Source organism: Tupaia chinensis, unplaced genomic scaffold (genome assembly GCF_000334495.1).
Source record: "Tupaia chinensis unplaced genomic scaffold, TupChi_1.0 Scaffold142374_1, whole genome shotgun sequence".
In the NCBI taxonomy this organism is placed as follows: domain Eukaryota; kingdom Metazoa; phylum Chordata; class Mammalia; order Scandentia; family Tupaiidae; genus Tupaia; species Tupaia belangeri.
This window is the reverse complement of record NW_006202222.1, coordinates 297,493-319,534: the sequence shown is the minus strand read 5'-3', so window position 1 is coordinate 319,534 and position 22,042 is coordinate 297,493. Positions and strand designations below refer to the sequence as shown.

The following is a 22,042-nucleotide window of genomic DNA, read 5'->3' as shown; positions in this document are numbered from 1 at the left end:
AAAGAAAAAAAAAAAAAAGGGGGGGGGGGGGGGGGGAGCCAGTACTTTCCTAAGCCAAGTACAAATTACTTTAAAATTATCCAACGTTTTAAATTATCTTCACCATTGTTCCTCTTTGGTCAGAATTGGAGGTTGATTCTACTAAAAATGCAGTATCTGTCCTCTTATGGACACAGCTAGCTCGTCCCTATGTTCAATGAATCCTGAAAGAAAAGGAAGCACACTAGAAAACCTGTTGGCTTACTAGCACATTACATTCCCAGTCAGAAATGACAATGAATGTGCATTAAATAGAAACGTATGGCTCTAAAAAGGCCACTATAAGACTGAAAGTCATGTCATTGCTGCCTTGCTTTATAAAAGGAAGGCCTGAAATCCAGTCATATTCTCAGTAAGGAGTAACATTATGTAAAACAAAACATTTGGCAAAATAATAATAATGCAAATAATCACTCCCTAATAGCTAAGGTTTTGAGTAGTAAATTTTGTTCTTGTTAGAGGGGGTTAAGCAAAGTTAAATGCCCTCAGGTAGTAGTTTGCAACTTGGAATATTTTGCTTCCTAGGGGAAATTTCCAGTGTCTAGAGATACTGTAATTTTCATGACTGGTTGGGGATGCTACTGGCATCTCATGGACTGAGATTAAGACTCCCAACAAGGCACAAGGAAGCTCCCCCCCCCCCCCAACAAAAGTATCTAGTCTAAACTGTCGATGGTGCCAAGATAAGAAACCTTCAACTAGGAGACACTAGAGAATAACATAGGGCATTCTATTAGCAATTTAAGCAGTTATTAATTCTACACAGTACAACAATATCTAGTGAATCTGATTCTTCCAGGGGTATGACTCCTGCATCTGCACTGAGCAAGAATGCCATCCTAATCTCCATGCCTAGGGAGGGCTTGGCAACACTTGGATCTCACTATAGAAACTAAGAATCCCATAAGAAAACAAAAGCATGAACATCAGCTACACTCAGCCCAACTCCTGGTTCATACATGGGAAATTTATCACCTGATTATCTCTTCTTTATTGCTAAGAGTCATCACCAACAGATCAGTGTGAACTAGGCTTCCAGTGGTCTATTTGCCTGTTTATATGTAACACCAATAATCTAGCTACACTGTCACTGATTTGTAGATATACACAGTGGTACATGTTGACAGTGGCTTAGGAAAACTACCATAAAAACTAGATACAAATACTCATTTTCATATTTACTCTCCCTTCACTGGCAAATATTTACCCATGTCTTCCACTGAGTATCTTTATTTTTTTCTGACAGGTGAGCTGCAAGATCTTGCACTTTTTTCACCAGTACATGATGGCCTGCAATTATTTCTGGATGCTCTGTGAAGGAATCTATCTTCACACACTCATCGTGGTGGCCGTGTTCACAGAAGAGCAGCGCTTGCGGTGGTATTATCTCTTGGGCTGGGGTATGTATTCTCTCCTGCTGAGTTCTGTGCCACCTATACTTCTGTCTGTATGTTTATAATCTTCTTCTAGTCATGGTTACAGAGAATAGAGTCAAGGGCCCAGGTCCTTCAAGGAATGATGGATGCAGGTATTAGTAGGAGTTCAGTTTCTGAGAGAGATTAGTAGAGATCCTTCAACAATCTCAATCAAACTGTGACAGACATGAGGATAAGCACAAAGAAGGAAGTTAGAACTATAGGAGTATCTTCAGAAAACTATGAGAGTATCTTCAGAGAACAAATCCAGGATGGATGCAAAACATGCCCTGATTGAAAGAAGATCTGGTTTATTCATCACGTTATAGAGCAAAAGAGAATTTCTTATTTGAGTTCTGTACCTCCCACATTGTAGGCCAATTTCCCTCCCTCAAGAACAATTCTTCGTATCAATCCATCAGCAGGACTCCTCCAGTGGAAGGTCAGGAAGTAGATTCCAGCTAATAGACAGCTATATAGTTTTCAAGTAAAGCCTGGTTGACATCATAGCACATGGCAATGGCTTTGAAAAGCCCAAGGTTGTATCGTTGAAGTGTGGCTGCTTCTGTACAGACTGACAAAGGTTTCTCAGGACTCTAGAATTGTTTCCCTTCTTCCAGGACTGCTAAAAGTTCTGCTTCTTCTAGTAAGAGGATGAGGCAATGAAAGGGAAAAGCACATGCTATCTTCAAAACAAGCAAATAAACAAAAACAAAACAAAAACACAACTTTGAAGCTTTCATATCAGAGGAGGAACTTATGGGCCATTCCACACTGACTAGAGAGCTTAGGAGATCTCATACCACGTCCACAGATGGGATGACTGTGGCTCTCAAAGCTTAGGCTGTGGATGGCCTTTCATTAAGCCTGCCCTTTAATGCTGCAGACTGGGAAACCCCTGAAAATATTGTTAAGACAGGAAAGATTTAGTGATGAAGCAGATGATCTAAGCACTTTTTAAAACATCAATCTTTGACACAGGAATGTGTGTAAATAAGGGGAAGAGGTCACGAGAGTGGATTTTTATAGCAGAGTAAAAATCGGGGCCAGCAGGTGGCATGGTGATTAAGGGCGCTGGGCTCTCACATGGCCAACCACGGTTCAAGTCCTGGACCTAGCAGCTTACTTTCTCACTTTCTCTCTCTCTCTCTTTCTCTGTCTCTCTGTCTCTCTGGTCAAATTAAAATAAATAAATAAAAGTTAAACAATAAAAAAAATTCTAAAAAAATATGGACAATTTACTACATGTTTAAAAAACTAGAACTACTCTCACATGTGCACAGACCTACACAACACAATGTTCAATATTGAAGAAGTTGAATATGTGCCCATCTTTGATTTGATTAGGATACACTAGAAACGTGCTTTTAAAAAATTATACCATACCCACAAATATATACACTGGATATTTGTAAATCATAAATCAAAATGTAAAAATTAAAAAGAATATTCAGTAATTACACTTCCTCAAACACACACACACATCAACCATTGTATTTAAAGCCCTGCCCACCAGGTATTGTCACTAACTGTATAGAAATATGGCTGGGAAGCTATATACCAAATAGGGCTGGGAAGCTATATACCATCCAAAGTCTTTATCATAGTCTGTATATCAGAGCTGCCCTTAGGCAATATTTGTTTCCTGATACCCCCTAATAGGAATATGGATTTCACCAACTATATTGCCCAAACCCAATGGGATAATTCTATGATGGCAGATCAGCAAGACCCATACATTAAGTGCCTCAAAATTGAAATGATGATGCTACTACTCTTTCATTGCAAGTCACAGAATGTAAGATGTTTCCACTTAAGCAAAAGTAGAGAAATTGTCAGAATGTAGGGGATATATTTTAAGGAAGCCAAGGCCAGTAACAGCTGAGCTTCTGAAAGGGCTGTATCCTAGACCAGATAACAGGACCACTCTTTGTCTTTTATCTTTGCTTATCTTTGTTTTTCTCTGAACATCGGCTTTATCCCTTCTCTTGCTCTATAGTCCACAGTCCATATCTCTGCTCCTCCAATCCTCACGGTAAATACAACCTGCACCTGAGAGTCCTAACTTTGCATTTTTCTGGTCCAGACACACACAGAGACTGAACACCTATCCAACCGATATCAGGTTGCCTGCCCTGGTTCAAAGAACTGTGGCCAAGGAAGTTAAAGGGAGGATATTGTCGCATAGGGTTAATATGTCTGAGGATGGGTGAGCCATCTAGAAAAAACAAACAGAGGGGGGTCTCTGTGAACTGGTCAGGTCATCTAGAACATGCTTTGAACCACCACATCTGTGCAGGCTGCCCCACTGGGAACAGCAGCAGCAGTAGTGCAGTGTCTTCATGCACTTCCAATTCTAAGCTTAAGTTATACATTCTACAGTTTATCATTAAAGATTATACATTGTACAATTATAGGCTCACAACTATCCTGCTGATCCTACACCAGTGCTAGGTTCTCCTTCTCTGCCCTGTCCTCCAAACAAACCAGATTTCAGTTAAAATGACCTTTTATTCTTATTGTCTTTCAATCCTAGCCCATCATAAAAAGCTGGCCCTTCCTTTTCCTGCCCTTCTTGGCCTCATGCACATCCTCTCAATGATTCTCAGCTTCCAAAGCTGGTCATGCTGAGAATCAACGACATGCAATTTAATCCCATCCCCACCTCCAGTAGCAATTCTGATCATCACAAGGGTAATAATTGGTGCTTGGTCAAATGCCTTCCAACTGAAAACTTGAAAATAACATCTACCTCTAGGCTCACTACACACATATGCACATACACTACTTCTGTTAAATCTAGCAATATTTTACTTTTCTTTGAAATAAAATTTATGGCACCTTCCTTGTACCAAACTAGACCATTCAAAAACATCTATCTTTCACACCCAGAAAACTATCCATGGGGGGAAAAAAAAAGACTATAAGTTTATTCTGGCCTGCGATATTCACCAGAGACAAGGATACCCTAAAAGGGTCAATTTATACTGTTCTTTCAATGCTAATACATTGTAAAGTTAGTAAGGAAACTTTCTGGCACCATAATAGGAACAGCTGCTTAACATACATAAACAATTTAAAAAAAAAAAAGAACAAGCTATTCAATTATATCAAAAAGAAGGTAATCATAATTAAGTAAAATATTTATGTGATTACCCAAACCTTCATTTAAAAAAATAATAATTTGCTATGGGGTGCATGTGCTCACCAGAGAGAAAGAAAAAAAGCTCCCCTCATGGAGGATGACCACATTGCAATCCCTTCTCTTCCATTCTCTCGCAGGATTTTGGGCATGCACACATATGCACCCTGTGTGTTTTCCAAGCCTCTCAGTCTGGGACTCGAACCATGCAGTCAGTCATGTGGGATCCAACCACTTTAACCAACACATAACTGCAGGCCCTTCTACACCTTTTTTAATCATCAGATGTTTAAAACTTTATCAGAATGATTTACTGGGTCACCAAAACTGACTTTTCCAATGACCCAAAAGCAGAGTCCTAAAGAATGAGAAGTTGCTAATCAATAAGCACAGTTTTAGTAATGAAGAATGATGAGCACTTTCTAGAGATCTACTGTGCAACATTTATAGCATGTGCCTATAGTTAATGATTTTACACCTAAAAGTCGGTGAAGGGGATAGGTATCATGTAAGTATTTTTTCCACAATAAAATAAAAATGAAAAATGTTTTTAAAGAATTATTTTATTTAACTTTATTTTATTTATTTATTTAGTTTAGTTTGACCAGAGCGAGAGAGAGAGAGAGAGAGAAAGCAAGCCGCCAGTTCCTTGACTCAAACTGCAGTTGACCATGTGGGAGTCCAACACCCTTAACCACCATGCCACCTGCCGGCCCCAAAGTGAACATTTTTAAAAAGAGAAGAAAATTAGAGGAACTTCTACCTCCATAGATAGATTTTTGGCAAGAGTCAACTGAATAGTTCTAAAATGTAATTTTTCCAGAGTTATGGGGCCAGCAGGTGGCATGGTGTTAAGGGCACTGGACTCCCACATGACCAATGATGGTTTGAGTTCTGGACCTGGCAACTTGATTTCTCACTTTCCCTTCCTCTCTCTCTTTCTCTCTCTCTCCCCCTCCCTCCCTCCCTCCCTCCCTCCCTCTCTGGTCAAATAAATAAAGTTAAATAATTTTTTTTAATTCCTGAGTTAAATCTATTTTCTTCCACATTTGCACATGCACACCAAAATTCCATCAAACTCATTACCATTTAAAAAATTACAAATATGAATTCAGAATAAAATTTAGAGACGGCAATAACATATACTAAAGCAGTAGCCCTTTCTTAAAACTGTAGGCAAGTATTAGCTTTGGATGGAAGGAAAACAACTAAAATTATAACCAAAAGAAATCTATACTGGATAATGTTTTCATTGTTCTTTTGAAAAATTTTTTCATACCAAAACAGTATGATAGGTTCTACATTTTATAATTTTTTTTAAAAAAAAGATAGAAAGGTATAACCTGTACTTGGAAAATATTTTTGAAATTTAGGAGAAAATGACCCTCAAAAGCTATTTTTTAGACCTAACTTTGTGTACAAGTGATGTAAAGCTCATCTAGTCATTTCAGCTGTGAATATTAGCAACTTGGAGATCTAAAGCAACCTTAAATACTTACGAAAGCTACTGTAAACATCACCGTCTGAGTGAACAAGTATTTTGTGGTGAAATGCCTCCCAATAGAAAATGAGAAAACAATTTTCAGTAGTTAGTCTCTTCTGAGTATGCATGGGACCACTTAGTGGTCAAAATCTCAAACTGAAGCAACTTCAAATGCTGAAGTTTAGTTCTCAGAAATACCATTTATTTTATAGTCTTTTCCACTTTGTTTCTTCCCCTAGCCAGCCCCTCCCCTTTCCTATAAATTGGAAGAACCAAATTCCTCCCATGGACATTGTACATTGGACAATAGAATTCATCTAATTCCCCCTAAAAAAAAGCCTGTCGCTTAGTCACTGGGAGGCAGTGACTAACACTAGCACCTTGTAGTGCTGGAAGCCATATGAGGACTAGAGTGTTCCGATCCTGGGTAAGCCTGAGTAACATGCTAGGTGCTATCAGGCACTCAGGATCCTGAGAAACTGGAGGGCTAGGGAAGGGGAATGGTGCATGATGAGACCCTGTAGAGAGTCCGTTCTCTTTATCTCTCTTCTCTCTCTCTACTGTACATGTGCCTGGAGTGTTTCTATCATTTAGGGGAGAAAAGGAATCCTACAGAGGGAGAATTCTTTTTATTCTTGTCATCTTTGGTGGTAATAAGGATGGGTTACTACAGATAATAGATCCTGGAGAGAGAAGAAAACAAACAAAAAATACAAACAGCATTAAAAAAAATAAAATTAAATTAAAAATACAATGTGGCCAGATCTCTAAAAGATGTGGGGTCAGTAGTCCTCTCTATATCAAGTAGGAAACACCCTTTCCTTTCCACAAAATAATGAGTTGGGATTGAGATTTCCATATGTATGTCAGAGAACCCAGGTGGGGAAATGGTATGCTACAACTGCAATAAATAACACCATCATGTTTTGTGTAAACGGTCAAACTTAAAATTATTTCAAGCCAATGATCTTACTGAATTTTATGTCTCATAGGTTTAAAGCTGAGATTATTCTTAGGGGAAAACTCAATATTTGAGAACTTCTCTTTTTGCATTTAAGTCACAGAAAATAAAATTCTTTAGATTTACTTCTTTCCTGAAACACATTTCTTAATCTGATGATAATAGCAAAACCTGTTTCTCAAATGTCTCAGTCAAATCAAACAATATTCTATTGTGTATCGATTCAGTAAAAAGAGCATCTTTTTTTATTTTAAACAAAAATTAAAACTTTAGATTACATTTTTGAATACAATGGATCTTAAAAAGATGTAGTCTGGCAGGATGCATCACCAGTACCAGCTCCATTGTTCTGTTTATGTATTCAAAGTTGTGTTTTTACCACCAACTTCAAATTTAGTCAGAGAAGGGGACACTAAACCACCTTCATAAAGGTTTTACAGCCAGAACTAACAGAGAGCAGAAAATGTATGAATCTCCCTGCATATTCACATTAAAAGGAAACAGGAGTAATGCTCCTGATATAAAGGGACAGAAAATAAATAAAAGCCTAGAAGAAGTCATGTAAACATCAACTAAGGCTTTAGAAGCCATCAGGCTATCACTTCCGTTCACTGCCCAAATCACATCCCTCTAGAGTGACCCAGCCCCTCTGTGCACGAGAGCCCCATTCACTCACAATGGAAGACTCTGATTTTACTTAGTAGTCGCCGTCATCATCATCCTAGACATAACAGTGGTAATAGTCATCATAGCACAAGTAATGCATCTACTACACTGGGTAGTTTATGAAATGCATGTAATGATTCAGATGCTCTCAACTTTCTACAAGTACACAATGCTTCACTCCAGCTTGGTTAGAATCTTCCTTGGCTTGACCAAAGATAATCTCTGCAAAACCATGGGGGAAATACCTTGACAGACACACCTAACATGTCTCTGTTATTGCAAGTACACTACCATTTTCCACATAGTTGTGGAATGTAAAAAATGTGAGCTATAAGGTGTCCTCATGACCAAGAAACCAAACGTGATTCATATTTTTCACATTTTTAGGGTTCCCACTGGTGCCAACTACTATCCATGCTATTACTAGAGCACTGTACTTCAATGACAAGTAAGTATTACAGTAGTTTTTACATTAGCATATTCCTAAGTATGATGTATTTATAATAATGCGAATCCCCCTCCTTTTTTTTCCAGCTGCTGGCTGAGTGTGGAAACCCACTTGCTTTACATAATTCATGGTCCTGTCATGGCGGCGCTAGTGGTGAGAACTCATTTTTAATTCTAGAATCCAAATTGTAAATTTGTGTCCAAGATGATTGTCTACCTGCTCCACTGAAATATAAATGCTAATAAATTAGCAGGAAATTATGTGTTTGTAATACTTCCTAATTTCATGACTAAAGGAAATGCACACTAGTACCACATCTTCCAAAACAAACAAACAAAAAAGATTTAGCAATTAATAAGATGAATCATTCACACCAGGAGTAGGTTGTTTTTCTTTTTATGGACAAGCTGCCCACACAAATGTGGACATGTGATTTATGAGAGCAGCGCTTCAGAGCAAATAGCTAGTCAATTGGTTATACATGAAGAAAAATATTGGACACAATGTTTATTAACTATATATATGAAAACAAGTTAACAATGACTTTTACAACCAAACACAAAAAGTACATTGTTGGTGAGTTTTAGGTTTAAATGTGACAAGTAAAACAAAAGAACCTCAGGAAGACACCTTAGATGAGTATCTTTATGAGCTTGGGGTAAAAAAAAAGATTTCTAAAGGAGGATACATGAAGGAAGAGATCAATAAACTGACTATGTTAAAATTAAGACAATATTGGGACCAGCAGTTAGCATAATGCCTATGTCACTGGACTCCCATGTATTCGACCGTGGTTCAAGTACCAGACCCAGTGGCTTAAAACTCACGCCGGGCGCATGTGCGTGCGTGCCCGAGATCCCGAGAGGAGAATGGAGGAGAAGGGATTGTAGCGTGGCCATCCCCCCCGGGGGGTGATTTCTCGCTTTCTATCTCTCTGTCTCTCTCTCTGTGTCTGGCTAGTGCATTGGCCCTATAGCAAAAAAAACCTCTCCCCCCCCAAAAAAAAAATTAAGACAATATTTAGAGAGGGAAAAGACAAATCTTAGTGCCCAAGAGGTAGTTGAAATAATCCAAATAAAGGCCAATACATTTATGTAAAGATGTTCAATCTCATAGTCAACAGGGAAATGAAGATTAAAACGACAGTGAGGTAGCACCCACCCCGCCGTAACAACTAACGTGAAAAAGAGTGATGGTACCAAGTGTTGACAAAGGGAAGGGCAGCTGGAACTGTTATAAACTGCTGGTGGGAACATAAAATAAAACCACCCCTTATAAACACATTTTGGCACTTTCTTATAAAGTTAAATATACACTTACAATATGGAGAGGTAATTCTACTCCTGTGTATTGGTTCAACAGAAAAGAAAACATATGTTCACACAAAGCCTTGTATGCAAACATATACAGCATTTTTATTCAAAATTGCTAGAAATGGATATAATTCCAATTTCCATCTATAGGAAAGTGAATAAACAAAATATACGTGCTCCTCGAATATTATCATATATTAGAGTACTAGTCAACAATAAAAATGATAATCCACGGATGAACCTCACAGATAATACGTTAAACCAAAGAAGCCAAACACGAAAGAGAACAGACCGCAGCATACTTTCTGTGGCAACAGAAATCAGTAGTTGCTTGAGATGGGGGTGGGGAGGGGGACTGACTGTAGAAATATGGAAGACGACTCTCTGGGGGGAATGGAATGTTTCTATCTTTTTTGGCATGGTTATATATATTTGTCTAAACTTTTTGAATAGACATTTACAAACTGAACTTTATTGAATGGACATTATCTCTCAATAAAGTTATTTTATTTTAAATCTATTCTTTTTAAAAGGTTAGCTTAGCTGTTTCCACTACATGAACTTTATAGATACATTCTTCAGCCCTCATTTCACTTTCACTTAAGTAGTCTTGGCTCAGACAAAACTCTTGCTAATGAAAAGACAAGAAGGCAAGCTTTACAAATACTGTTTATGACTCTCCTTTGTAACTCTCATTAGAGTCAAATCTACTATATTTACATGTACCAGAAAAATATTTCCTCATTTAAAAAGATATATAAATATAGGTCTGAAAAGGGTCATTGGTTATACTGATGGTTGGAGTCCCCGGAATGCTGTGCAAATGATAAGCTCTCTCTCTGGCAGTCCATCACATTCTGGGTAGGTGACATATGTCCCCCACACTGAATGAACAAGAAGTGAAGACTTCTTGTTTGTCCTTAGTGGTACTTATCAGGATGATTGGCTCATAACATCATACCTTTGCAGGTCAATTTCTTCTTTTTGCTCAACATTGTCCGGGTACTTGTGACCAAAATGAGGGAAACCCATGAGGCAGAATCGCATATGTACCTGAAGGCTGTGAAGGCTACCATGATCCTCGTGCCCTTGCTGGGAATCCAGTTTGTCGTCTTTCCCTGGAGACCTTCCAACAAGATGCTTGGGAAGATATATGATTACCTCATGCACTCATTGATTCATTTCCAGGTAAGGAAGTCAATGCTCTGTTTATCCAGCTACTTATTCAGCTAGCTGATCGAACTCTAACACCTATGACCTTTAATTTCATAACACGGCCTCCAATTCAACAGGCCCAGCCAAAATCCTGAAGAAAACCAGGGATTGGGAAACTCTTTCTTGTATCTGCTTTCTGTGCCTGCTTTTCTAATTCTCCCAGGGCCCTTCGTGGAGCACTCCAGCATGTTCTCCCTAATCCAACATACACTAATTGTCAGACTATCTTCTCATAAATATTGACTATAGGATAATGAGGATTCATAGATCTGCCCAGAGCTGCCCATGCCTCCTGCTCAATCTTCCTCTGTTTGTCAGGCGAATGTCAGAAATCCATCTGTGATAGTTCAGTGGCAGTAAAAGGGGGTTGAATGCAGGTCTCTCTTCTTGTAAGAAAGAATGAGGTGGGCTCTCAAGCTGTCTTGAGCTGCTCAGTATTTGCCACACTGAAGAGAAGAATGGCTTCCCTATTTTCATTCACTCCATCCAGACCTAAAACCCAATTAAGGCATAATGCTGTGTGGTTTTTTTGTTTTTTTGTTTTTTGTTTTTTGGTTTTTTTGAGAGGTTTTTTCGCTATAGGACGCGTGCACTCGCCAGACAGACAGAGAGAGACATAGAGACAGAAAGCGAGAAATCACCCCCCAGGGGGGATGGTCACGCCACAATCCCTTCTGCTCCATTCTCCTCCCGGGATCTTGGGCACGCACGCACATGCGCCCGGCGTGAGTTTTAAGCCACCGGGTCCGGGACACGAACCGCGGTCAACTACGTGGGAGTCCAGCGACATAGCCATTACGCTAACTGCTGGTTCCCCAATGCTGGTATGTTGAGAATAAAATTTCAAATTAGTTTTCTTTTGCCTTTTTTTTTTTCTGCCAGAGGACATGGACACTCACTGGAGAGAGGCAGGGGAAGAGAAGGAAAGTGAGAGGCACCCCCATGGGGATGAAATTTGTAACTGAGATAAAAACTCTGGCCTAAGAGTCTTGGTAGAATCACCTCCACCTTAGGACCACTGCCCTCCTCTAACCCCCACCATTAGTACTTTGTTCTTGCCTTTAGACTTCATTACACCTTGATTTTCTAGGACAGTCATGGAAGGTTCCTCTCTAGGCAGTCTATTTTTATTGACTACTAGACAACAAAATGCACAGAAAAACAACTTTAACTCTATTTTTTTCTTTATAGGGATTTTTTGTGGCGACTATCTACTGCTTTTGCAACAATCAGGTAAATATGTATTTTATATAATACTATCATATATATAAACCCAGTATTTTACATTTTACAAAGGGCTTCCTTGCACATTCTCTCTGATTTTACTTGCTTAGTTGGCCTCATAGAATTTCCTGACTAGCAGGATTACGTTTTTCCACTACTCTAAGCTGAGTCTTATCTGCGGTGTGTTACAATGGCAGATGTTATCCACACAGACAGCTAAGTTCTAATATCCTTGGGATGCCTCTTGATCTGGTCAGCACTCCCCAACAGCAATAATGAAATCTATTCTGGATTCTCAGAGAAAGAGAAGTCATGTCCTTATTTCCTCTGCAAGACCCAAGCTCTTGCTAAAGCAGAGCTAATATCCAGTCAGTTTATAATAGTTTAATGCCCTTTTGCCAGTTGCTTGGTGCCAGTTTCATAGCACTGAGTCAACATTTTGAAGATACTCCAAAGTTAAGACTCAAAAGAAGATTCTCAAATAATCTGTTATCTGACTATTTATACCAGTATAATCTAGACAGCCATCTGGCCAGTGTTGTCAAATGTTTCTTTGGCCAGAGTTTTCTTCCTTCCAATAAAATATTGGCTGGGAATCCAATTTGTAAGACATAAAAATGGAACTTCTATAACCTCAGAGGTTCTTCCAAAGAGCATCCAGGTTTCAAAAGCTCCCTCATTTTTCAGGTGAGAAACATCATATGACTTGCCCAGTGTCACAAACAGTTATAATAATAACCAAGACTGAAACCCAGATTTCTCGATTATGCATTAACTAAATATCCAGTAAATTATCTATGATTTCTCCCTGGAACCTTGTTACTACATTTTCTCTAGGACTGCATAACTTATAATACAAAAGTGTTTTTGATCATTTAAAATTAATTGCTATTAAGAATAATTCTAGGACTGGCTTCGTGGCCTAGTGGTTAAGGAAGATGGATCCCCATGGTAAACCTCAGTTCAAGTCCCAACCCTGGAAACTTGAAAAACACACCTCGCAGGACCAGCAGTTGGCATAATGGCTATGTCATTGGACTCCCATGCAGTTGACCGTGGTTCGAGTCCCAGACCCAGTGGCCTAAACTCATGCCAAGTGCGTGTGCATGTGTGCCCAATATTCTGAGAGGAGAATGGAGGAAAAGGGATTGCAACGTGGCCAGTCCCCCGTGGGGGGTGATTTCTCGCTTTCCATCTCTCTGTCTCTCTCTGTCTTTCTGGCGAACACACATGCCCTATTGCCAAAAATACCTCTCCAAAAAAAAAGAAAAGAAAAACACACCGCGCATGTGTGCATAAGGTGTCCACCCTCCTTACAGGATGGAGAAATGGAGGAAAAGGGATTGAAGAATGACCATGCCCTATTAAAGGGTACTTTCTTCCTCTCCCTCTCTCCCTCTCGCTGTATTTTTGGTTAGTACACACACACACTCTGGCTATTAAAAAATAAAAGATTTCTATGCAAGAAAAATTACATTTTTAAGACATCAACACATTATTTAATAATTATAAATGTATTCTAACCATTATAAACTGATAATTTATTCTCTATTCTTTATTTCAGTTAAATATTTAGTAGGGACCTAAAGTATTTCTCTGCTATGTAACTTGCTACTCATCTCCAATCCTGACATGGCAAGCTTTTCATTGTTTCTGTTTTTATTTTTATATTGATACATTTTATTTTTTTCTCCTTCCACTCCTCCATCAACTCATTCCTTCATTCCACAAAAATAAACAGTGTATTCACTGTTGGTTGGGGCTAGACTAAGGGCCAAGGACAGAAAGGAAAAGATTCTTCTCTTGTCACCTGTCGAAGTGTCCCTTTTCTTTCTGAGAACAATAAAAACTGATAAAGAAGTAGGGCTTAAGTCACTTTGTGCTTATGTCAATTTCTGCAAACATACAGTCATGCCTTTTGGATTTCAAGTGTCATGCAAAGTTTATTTGTTTTTATGAAAAATAATCTCAAAATAGAAGTAATATGAAAATGAGGTACAGGAAGAGCATGCCTTGAAAAGCATGAGAGAATTGCATGCCTCTGTAAAGATGCCACACTAATACTGTATCTTCACTATGATGTTGTTATTGGAAGCATCGGGCACAGAAAGCAAGCCCAGTGGTACTTCTAACAATTGAATAGCTCTGGTTCTTTCAAGTATGCTATCTCTGCTTTTTTTTTGTTTTATGTTACTTGGTTTTCGTTTGTTTGTTTATAAAGAAACCACTTCCATTTTCATTAAGATCCTACTACTGGGGGAAGGTTCAGATGTGACATTTCTAATAATATAGAAGCCACATATTGTGACATATCACAGTCCCATCGATTTTAGACATCTGGGTTTCAGCTGGGGGTTCTGTGAATGGATCGCCTTATAGCACCGAACACTGGCATGGCACTCACACACTCAGGAACTTACTTCCAGCTGCATCAAAGACAGGGATGTGATGGGCCTGGCCAAATCCTGAGCTTTAGCAGAGACCTAGAGGTCCAATATATCGGTTGCGCAACAGTGAGATAAAATTTTAATTTTTATTTACGATCAGTATGTTAGTGATTCCTATTGTGGATCATACTCTTTCTATGGGTAGACTAGAAGCCGGGAAGGAATTCAGAGAATTAAAGTTGTAGGAATCTGAAGACCATGAGAGCATACTTTTCTCTATCACGCATTTCTTACAATGACTCTTCCAAGTGTATAGGTATTAATTAGTCAAATATATCAGTAAAGAGTACAAAGTTATAATTGCAGCTATTATTTCTTATTTGTTTCCAATTAACAGTACTACTAATAATATTGATTTTGCCTCTTTTACTTGCTTTGGTTACTGCCCATGTACTATGGGTAAATAGTTTGTCGGTCAAAGTGACTTGATCAGAAAGGTCTCAATTTAACAGTCACAAATTGTATAAGAACTAAAATTCGATTTGCTGTAACTCGTTTTGCTTTTAAGAGTAACTTCCGGGAACCAGCGTTAGCGTAATGGCTATGTCGCTGGACTCCCACATAGTCGACTGCGGTTCGTGTCCCGGACCCGGTGGCTTAAAACTCACGCCGGGCGCGTGTGTGTGCGTGCGCAAGATCCCGAGAGGAGAATGGAGGAGAAGGGATTGCGGCGTGACCATCCCCCCTGGGGGGTGATTTCTCGCTTTCTGTCTCTATGTCTCTCTCTGTCTGTCTGGCGAGCGCACGCGCCCTACAGTGAAAATCTCTCAAAAAAAAAAAAAAAAAAAAAATAAAAAGAGTAACTTCCACCAACCTCTAGTGGTTTTTAATCATCTCTTGTGGAAACTAGTTCAAAAGCCTTTGTTCAAAAGTTTTGTTAAACTCAGATCGTTGGGCCCCAATTAACAGAGCTTCCTATTCACAGGTCTGGGAAGGGGCTTGAGAATTTGCAGTTCTGACAAATTCCCAGGTAGTAATTAAGCTGCTGGTCCAGAGAACATACTTAAGAACCACTATTCTAGAAATAGTCAAGCATTGTAAAAGCATGTCTTAATGAAGAGGGGAGATGCAGGAGAATATTATTTGTGAAAATTAAGGAGTCAGGCAGTGACACAATGGTAACGTAACTGGACACACAGAAAATGTCCTAGGTTTGTGTCCTGAGATCTGACCATGCGGAAAGCACGCGCCTGTAATCCAGACTGACTGACACTAGGGGTGTTTCGTGGCACCTAGACCTTTTTTGGGGGGGTCTCTCTTTTAGTTCTCTCTCTCATGGAGGAAATGAACTTATTTAGAAAAAAGAAATTAAGGTATACAATTGCTTAAGCTTTTCAGAAACGTTGACTTTATTAAAATGATACTTACTTATTGTTTTTTTTAGAACAAGAAAATATCCCCAAACGTAGGAAAGTAATGGAAGGAAATTAAAAAGCCTTGATATCTAATCAAGTACCTAAAATCAAATACATCAAGTTATACAGCATATAAATTCTGAAAGTTAAAACCAGAAACCAGTAGAAATATTACTGATACATGCTCTAAAAGGGGAGAAAAAAAGTGGTAACTACTTTGTAAATAATATTCAGAAGTATCCCTTAGGGTCTAATTACTAAGGCTTACTTTACTAGGGATCCAGTTTCCGAAGTCACATAAAATGGCTTAAAATGTGCAATATTTTTTAGCTTTCAAGTGAATTTAAAGTTCTTTTTTTTTCCCCTGACATTCTAATATTTTTAAGTCTCAACCAGATTGTAGAAGATCTGTTATTGTAGTGGCTGGAAAGGGGTAGGACTTAAAATCTCTTCATTTATTGGATGAAAAGTTTAGGGGAAAAAAACCCACCTTTCCTTCATCAGCATATAGCTACAGGTGCTTCTGATGAACTTAGGAAAAGAAAGGCAGAAGTCAAAAACTTTCGAATCCTACCATGCAAATTCCAACCTAATTTTCTTTTTTTAGAGATGTAGGAACTGGAGGCCCAAATATACCAACCTGACATAGCTCATTAGTAATAGATCCAGCAGCCCGACCACTGCAGTAACAGAGAGCTGGGGGAAGGGATTGTAGGAACTGTGATGTGGCACGGCCCTGTCAAGGTGCCCTCCTCTCTCTCTGTCTCCCCTGTCCGCATACACATCTCCGTAATTCAGACGTCAATAAGTAAATAAGCCAGGTATAATAATTATGTGTTTGAACCATTAGATCAGGGCTCTGTTTGGTGAAACTGACACTAAGTAAGTTAATATAATCAGGAAAAATATGAACTGATTTATGTTCAGTGCTTTCTTTTTAATGAGTGGTGAATTTATGTCATTTAAAACTTTGGATATAATACTTACATCATAAATAACTCATAACTCGTCTGTTGCTATAGGGAACAAAAGTCTCTCTGTGTTTTGTATTTTTTTAAATTAATTCAATGCCTTTATTCTTGTCATCCAAGCAACATTAGGCTTAACCTATGGTATTGGAGGAGATAATGGTCCTTCCTACACTGTAATTATTGAAGGGTCTCTGACATGTTGCCAAGGGCCAGTTCTTATATGTATGGTTTACAAATTGAAGTACAACACTATCGCTACATAAAGGGATGAGTTGTAATTTGGGAATATATTAGGTTGTCGGGAAAGTCATGAGTATTTCCTATGTTTTCCTATGTAAATATGTGTCATGACTTCCCACCCAAACAACCCATAATTACAAAAGGCTATGAACCTTTCTGTAATACTAAGTCTGAATAATTAAAACAGACTTCAAACTCTGTCCTCATGCTGGGCTGGGTACTTCATTAATAGACATGGTATTACGATGGGGGTTGTTTTTAAAGGACAGGTAAAGCAAGAACAAAGACTTTATTTTCTTCCTTCCCATCTAGGCATGTTTGCCAACTTATTCTGTCTATCTGGGATACCTCTAAACATCTGTGTAAAGGACAGATATTAAATATCTGTGTAAAGATACCAAGGACAAGCTTGGTATCTAAGAGATGCTGAATTCATGAACTCTATCAGTTTCCTTGGTCTGGGGACATAGCTTCTCCAAAAATATGCAGAATCAATCTATTTCCCAATTCCTCCACAGAGAATCTAATGATCCTTAGATTATAAAGTTGTTATTTAAGAACCTACATTTTTGGGCCAGCAGATAACATAACAGTTATGTCACTGGACTCCCATGTGGCCGACCATGACTCAAGTCCCAGACCTGGTGGCTTGAAACTCATGCTGGGCATGTGCACGTATATGCCCAAGATCCCATAATGAATCATGCTGGGCATGTGCACGTATATGCCCAAGGTCCCATAATGAAAATGGAGGAGCAGGGATTGTGGTGTGGTCATCCCCCCAGGTGGTGGGGTTGGTTATGTTTCACTTTCCCTTTCACCATCTCTGTGTCTCTGAGTCTCTCTCTCCAGCGAGCACACATACCCTAAGGCAAAAATCTCTTAAAAAATAATTAACTAGGGACCAGCAGTTAGCATAATGGCTTTGTCGCTGAACTCCCATGTAGCCAACTGCGGTTCGAGTCCCGGACCCAGAGACTTAAACTCACGCCGGGCGTATGTGCATGCGTGTGCAAGATCCTGAGAGGCGAATGGAAGAGAAGGGATTGCAGCATGGTCATCCCCCCTGGGGGTGATTTCTCGCTTTCTGTCTCTCTGTCTCTCTCTGTCTTTCTGGCGAGCACGTGTGCCCTATAGCAAAAAAAAAACCTCTCCAAAATAATAATAATAATAATTAAATAATGTTAAAAAAAACCTACATTTTAATAGACACTACAACCCAAATAAAACCAGGCTTCACAGGAGGCTATGGACCTGCCACATTCCAGCTATTTCACTATGGACATGTTATATAACCTCCATTTACCCACCAGGAAAGTGAAGGTAAGAGTGGTGCCCTTCTCAGAGGGCTGTTAAATAAGTTATTGCAAATGGAGTGCTTCTAATATGAGGGGGACGTCAAAAAGCTCATGAAAAAAATGAAATTAAAGTACAATGTATTTAGATGTATTTTTTTAAATCCATGCGTCATTTTTTTCATAGGATACATTTTTCATGGACTTTTTAATGAATTCTTCATATGGCACATGGCAAACACTCAAGTGGTAGCCAAAATTTATCATGCCTGCTTTTGTTCCCGGTATGGCTTCTGTCGATGCAAATTTCAGCTATGCACCTTTCTCATTCCTAGGCATTTGTGGTTTGTGTTTAAGTCTCTTTCACTTTATTTATTTATTTATTTATTTACTTACTTACTTACTTATTTAATTTTGGCCAGAAAAAACTTAGCTGTTTTAGTACAGATAAAACTTATTTTTCTGAAGAAACCAATATGCTAATAAAAGGCAATAATTTTTCATCAGTGAACCTTTAATGTTAAGGCCCACTTAAAATACCTGTATGATAATTTCTTAATGAAAAATGAATTGGGGGGAAGCAGGTCACCAACAGGTGGTTAAGATACTGGACTTCCACATGGCCAACTATGTTTGATTGATTGATTGATTGATTGATTGATTGATTGATTGATTGATTTTTGAAGAGGTTTTTGCTATAGGGCACGTGCGCTCACCAGACAGACAGAGAGAGACAGAGAGATAGAAAGCAGGAAATCACCCCCCAGAGGGGATGGCCATGGCGCAATCCCTTCTCCTCCATTCTCCTCTCGGGATCTTGGGCACGCAACGCACACGCGCCCGGCGTGAGTTTAAGCCACCAGGTCCAGGATTCGAACCGCGGTCGACTACGTGGGAGTCCAGCGACATAGCCATTATGCTAACTGCTGGTCCCAGCACATGGCCAATTATGTTTTGAGTTCCGGATCCAGGGCTTGAAAGACATTCTGGGCACATGTGCATGCATGCCCAAGACCTCAACAGGAGAATGGAGGAGAATTGCAGTGTGGCATCTGCCCTGGGAAGTGATTTCTCACTTTCTGCCTTTCTGTCTCTCTAGCAAGTGTATGCACCCTATAGCAAAAATCTCTCAGAAAAAAAATTATTTTTTGTCAGGTTGACCTCACATGATTTTTATATTATTCTTTCTTCCACTTCACATATTCATTTATTTTCATCTGTTACATTCCTTTCTGTTTTTATTTACTCTGAAATAATATTAAAATATTCTCTAAACAAAATTACTCTTTTCCTTAACAAACAAACAAAAAAACATTTCTTCATGTTGTCTGTCTCTTTTAAGTAAAATTAAACATAAAGTGCTTCGCACCTAAGCACTTATCCTCTCTCCGTAAAATAAACAGGGATTACTGCATCAGTAATTTTAAAAGTATCTGATTGCCTCACTATTCTAATTGCCATTTGCAATCTTGAATCTTAAAGTTACTCCATGAAGATGAACCTCTCATAGGCACAAATGCCATATCTTCTTAACTTGCTTTTTAATGAATCGTTATCTGTAAATGCATAAAATCTGTAAAATTATATGACAGATTAATTGTTAACAGAAGAGATTGTTGCTCTCCTATATACAGAAAAATTTATTGGCTACAGAAACATTTAGTTTAATACTATATATAGATAGTTCAATAACATTAATAGATTCTGTTATTTCATGTTCCTTCATAGTCATACAAATGTAAAGTAGACAAAATGACTCTCTTTGATCATCTAGTTACATAGTTTAGCTTGTATTCTATTATTTCCAGATTCTCTCTCATGTGTTCAACTGTTATATTAAATTTGGGCAGCAGAATGAGCTAAACATGTATTAATAAATTGATACAAATATTTTTTTGTGAGCTTGTCTTATGTACTGAATAATAGAAACTCTGAAATACAGAATAGACATTGTTGCAATAGTCTCTCTCCCTCTCTCCCTCTCCCTCCCTCCCTCTCTCTCCCTCCCTCTCTTGCTCTTTCTCTCTCAGGTTTTTGCCATAGGGTACATGTGCTCGCTGGAGAGAGAGATGGACAAAGACAGAAGGAACATGAGAAATCATCTCCTCCCAAGGGAGAGGTCAGCTTGCCACAATCCCTTTTCCTCGATTCTCGTGGATTTGGGACACACGCTCATACACAACTGGCATGAGTTTCAAGCCACCAAGTTCAGGACTTGAACTGTGGTCAGCCATATGGGTGCCTTAACCACTATGCCATCTGCTGATCCTAGTCTCTCTTCTTTTAGTTTTATTCAGCTGTAGAGAAAAGTGAGAAGTTTGGAGATAACAAGAAAGATGAGTTTACCTAAATTAAATTCCATTCCGTAAAAAGTAGAATTAGACAAGCAAATTCACTGCCTATATTGTTTTCCTTTGTTGTTACTGTAGTTTTCACAGTTAGTGCTTCTTAGCTTCTTTTCTACTTCTCGTATTCAATATATACTTAATCATATTTATAAAACAGATTTGGTAAGTTTGTTTGCATGTTAGAAGCCTTACAATAGAAAGAGATGGAAATCTTATTCTCATCTTATTACTATATTACCCAGAGTTAAGGCCACACACACCCATCTCAAGCCATGTTGAATAGGAAGACTCCGTGGTATGAAGCCATTATCATAAAACCCAGAATTGTACTGTAGTTTACATATATAAAATTTTCATGACCAGTACTAAGTAGATATCGATATAAGCTTCTGCCCTGTCAGGTAGTAGAAAATAAAGTTTCCTAAACTTTTTCCCTTAATTGATATGCACACCGCATTGTAAACCTAAGTCAACTTTGACTCATTGCATCTAAGGAAGAAACTTCAGTTCAAAAATCACGAACAACCTGGCTCAAGGTAACTTAGGCAGGTAACTCAGCTCTCCAATTTGCAAATTATTTTTTTAAGCTGGTATCTTCAGTGGCCACAGAATAGACAACACAGCCTTTTAGACCAGAATTATAATACACCCTCCCTTAACTTCTGATAAGTTCCAAGAACCATGCTCCTAGACTTTGCTTAGGTCATTTTTTAACAATTACGTGAAAACAAGGCTCCCTTTTCTCTTCCAGGTCCAAACCACCGTGAAGCGCCAATGGGCACAATTTAAAATCCAGTGGAGCCAGCGCTGGGGAAGTCGCCGCTCCCACCGTCGCTCTTCTCATGCTGCAGCCTCTGCTGAAGCAGGTGACATTCCTGTTTACATCTGCCATCAAGAGCCCAGAAACCAACCCACCAACCACTATGGTGAAGAGAGTTCTGAGGTCATCGCTCTAAATATCATAGAACAAGAGTCATCTGCTTGAATGTGAAGCCAATCCAGCATCATGATCACTGAGCCTTCATTTCCTGGGGGAAAGACAGACCATGCATTTAAGTGATTCCACCCCCCAGGAGCTGAACATATCATCTGTGAAGAATTATTAAGTGAATTTGTCCATAGTGAATCTGAAGAAAGTTACTCTTGGTACTATTGCTTTGGGAGACAGTCTAGGAATGGTGTCTCCCACTGCAACTTGTGAACTCCATCCTTCATCCCCGACTGAGATGCAGATGTCATAGTAATGCAAGCAAAGTGTCCAAGAAAAATCACAATTAAATTGACCTAGTTCAGATACAGGGTGCTCCTTGTTAATCTTGAGCCATTTCTACCTTTTAAAAAGTAAAATCACTGTCAATATGTTTTTTCTTTTTAACTCTAGATTTCGAATTAGACTATTTCTGTAGTTGGTTAAAGAACTGGTTTTTAATTTTTTTAAAATCAATTCTGATGTTACTCAGATGTTTAACCATCCATACAA

The 22,042-nt window shown here is 38.8% G+C and overlaps 1 protein-coding gene across 1 annotated transcript in view; it reads left to right on the top strand.

Moving 5' to 3' along the window:
* Positions 1–21,547, top strand: part of CALCR (calcitonin receptor) — a 63,015-nt gene extending 41,468 nt beyond the window's left edge. The window contains exons 7-12 of the mRNA XM_027766316.1: positions 1,286–1,439; positions 8,094–8,154; positions 8,241–8,307; positions 10,437–10,655; positions 11,874–11,915; positions 21,314–21,547. Coding sequence (XP_027622117.1) covers positions 1,286–1,439; positions 8,094–8,154; positions 8,241–8,307; positions 10,437–10,655; positions 11,874–11,915; positions 21,314–21,547 — 777 coding nt within the window. The remainder of the gene's footprint in view (positions 1–1,285; positions 1,440–8,093; positions 8,155–8,240; positions 8,308–10,436; positions 10,656–11,873; positions 11,916–21,313) is intronic.
* Positions 21,548–22,042: the final 495 nt, after the last annotated feature.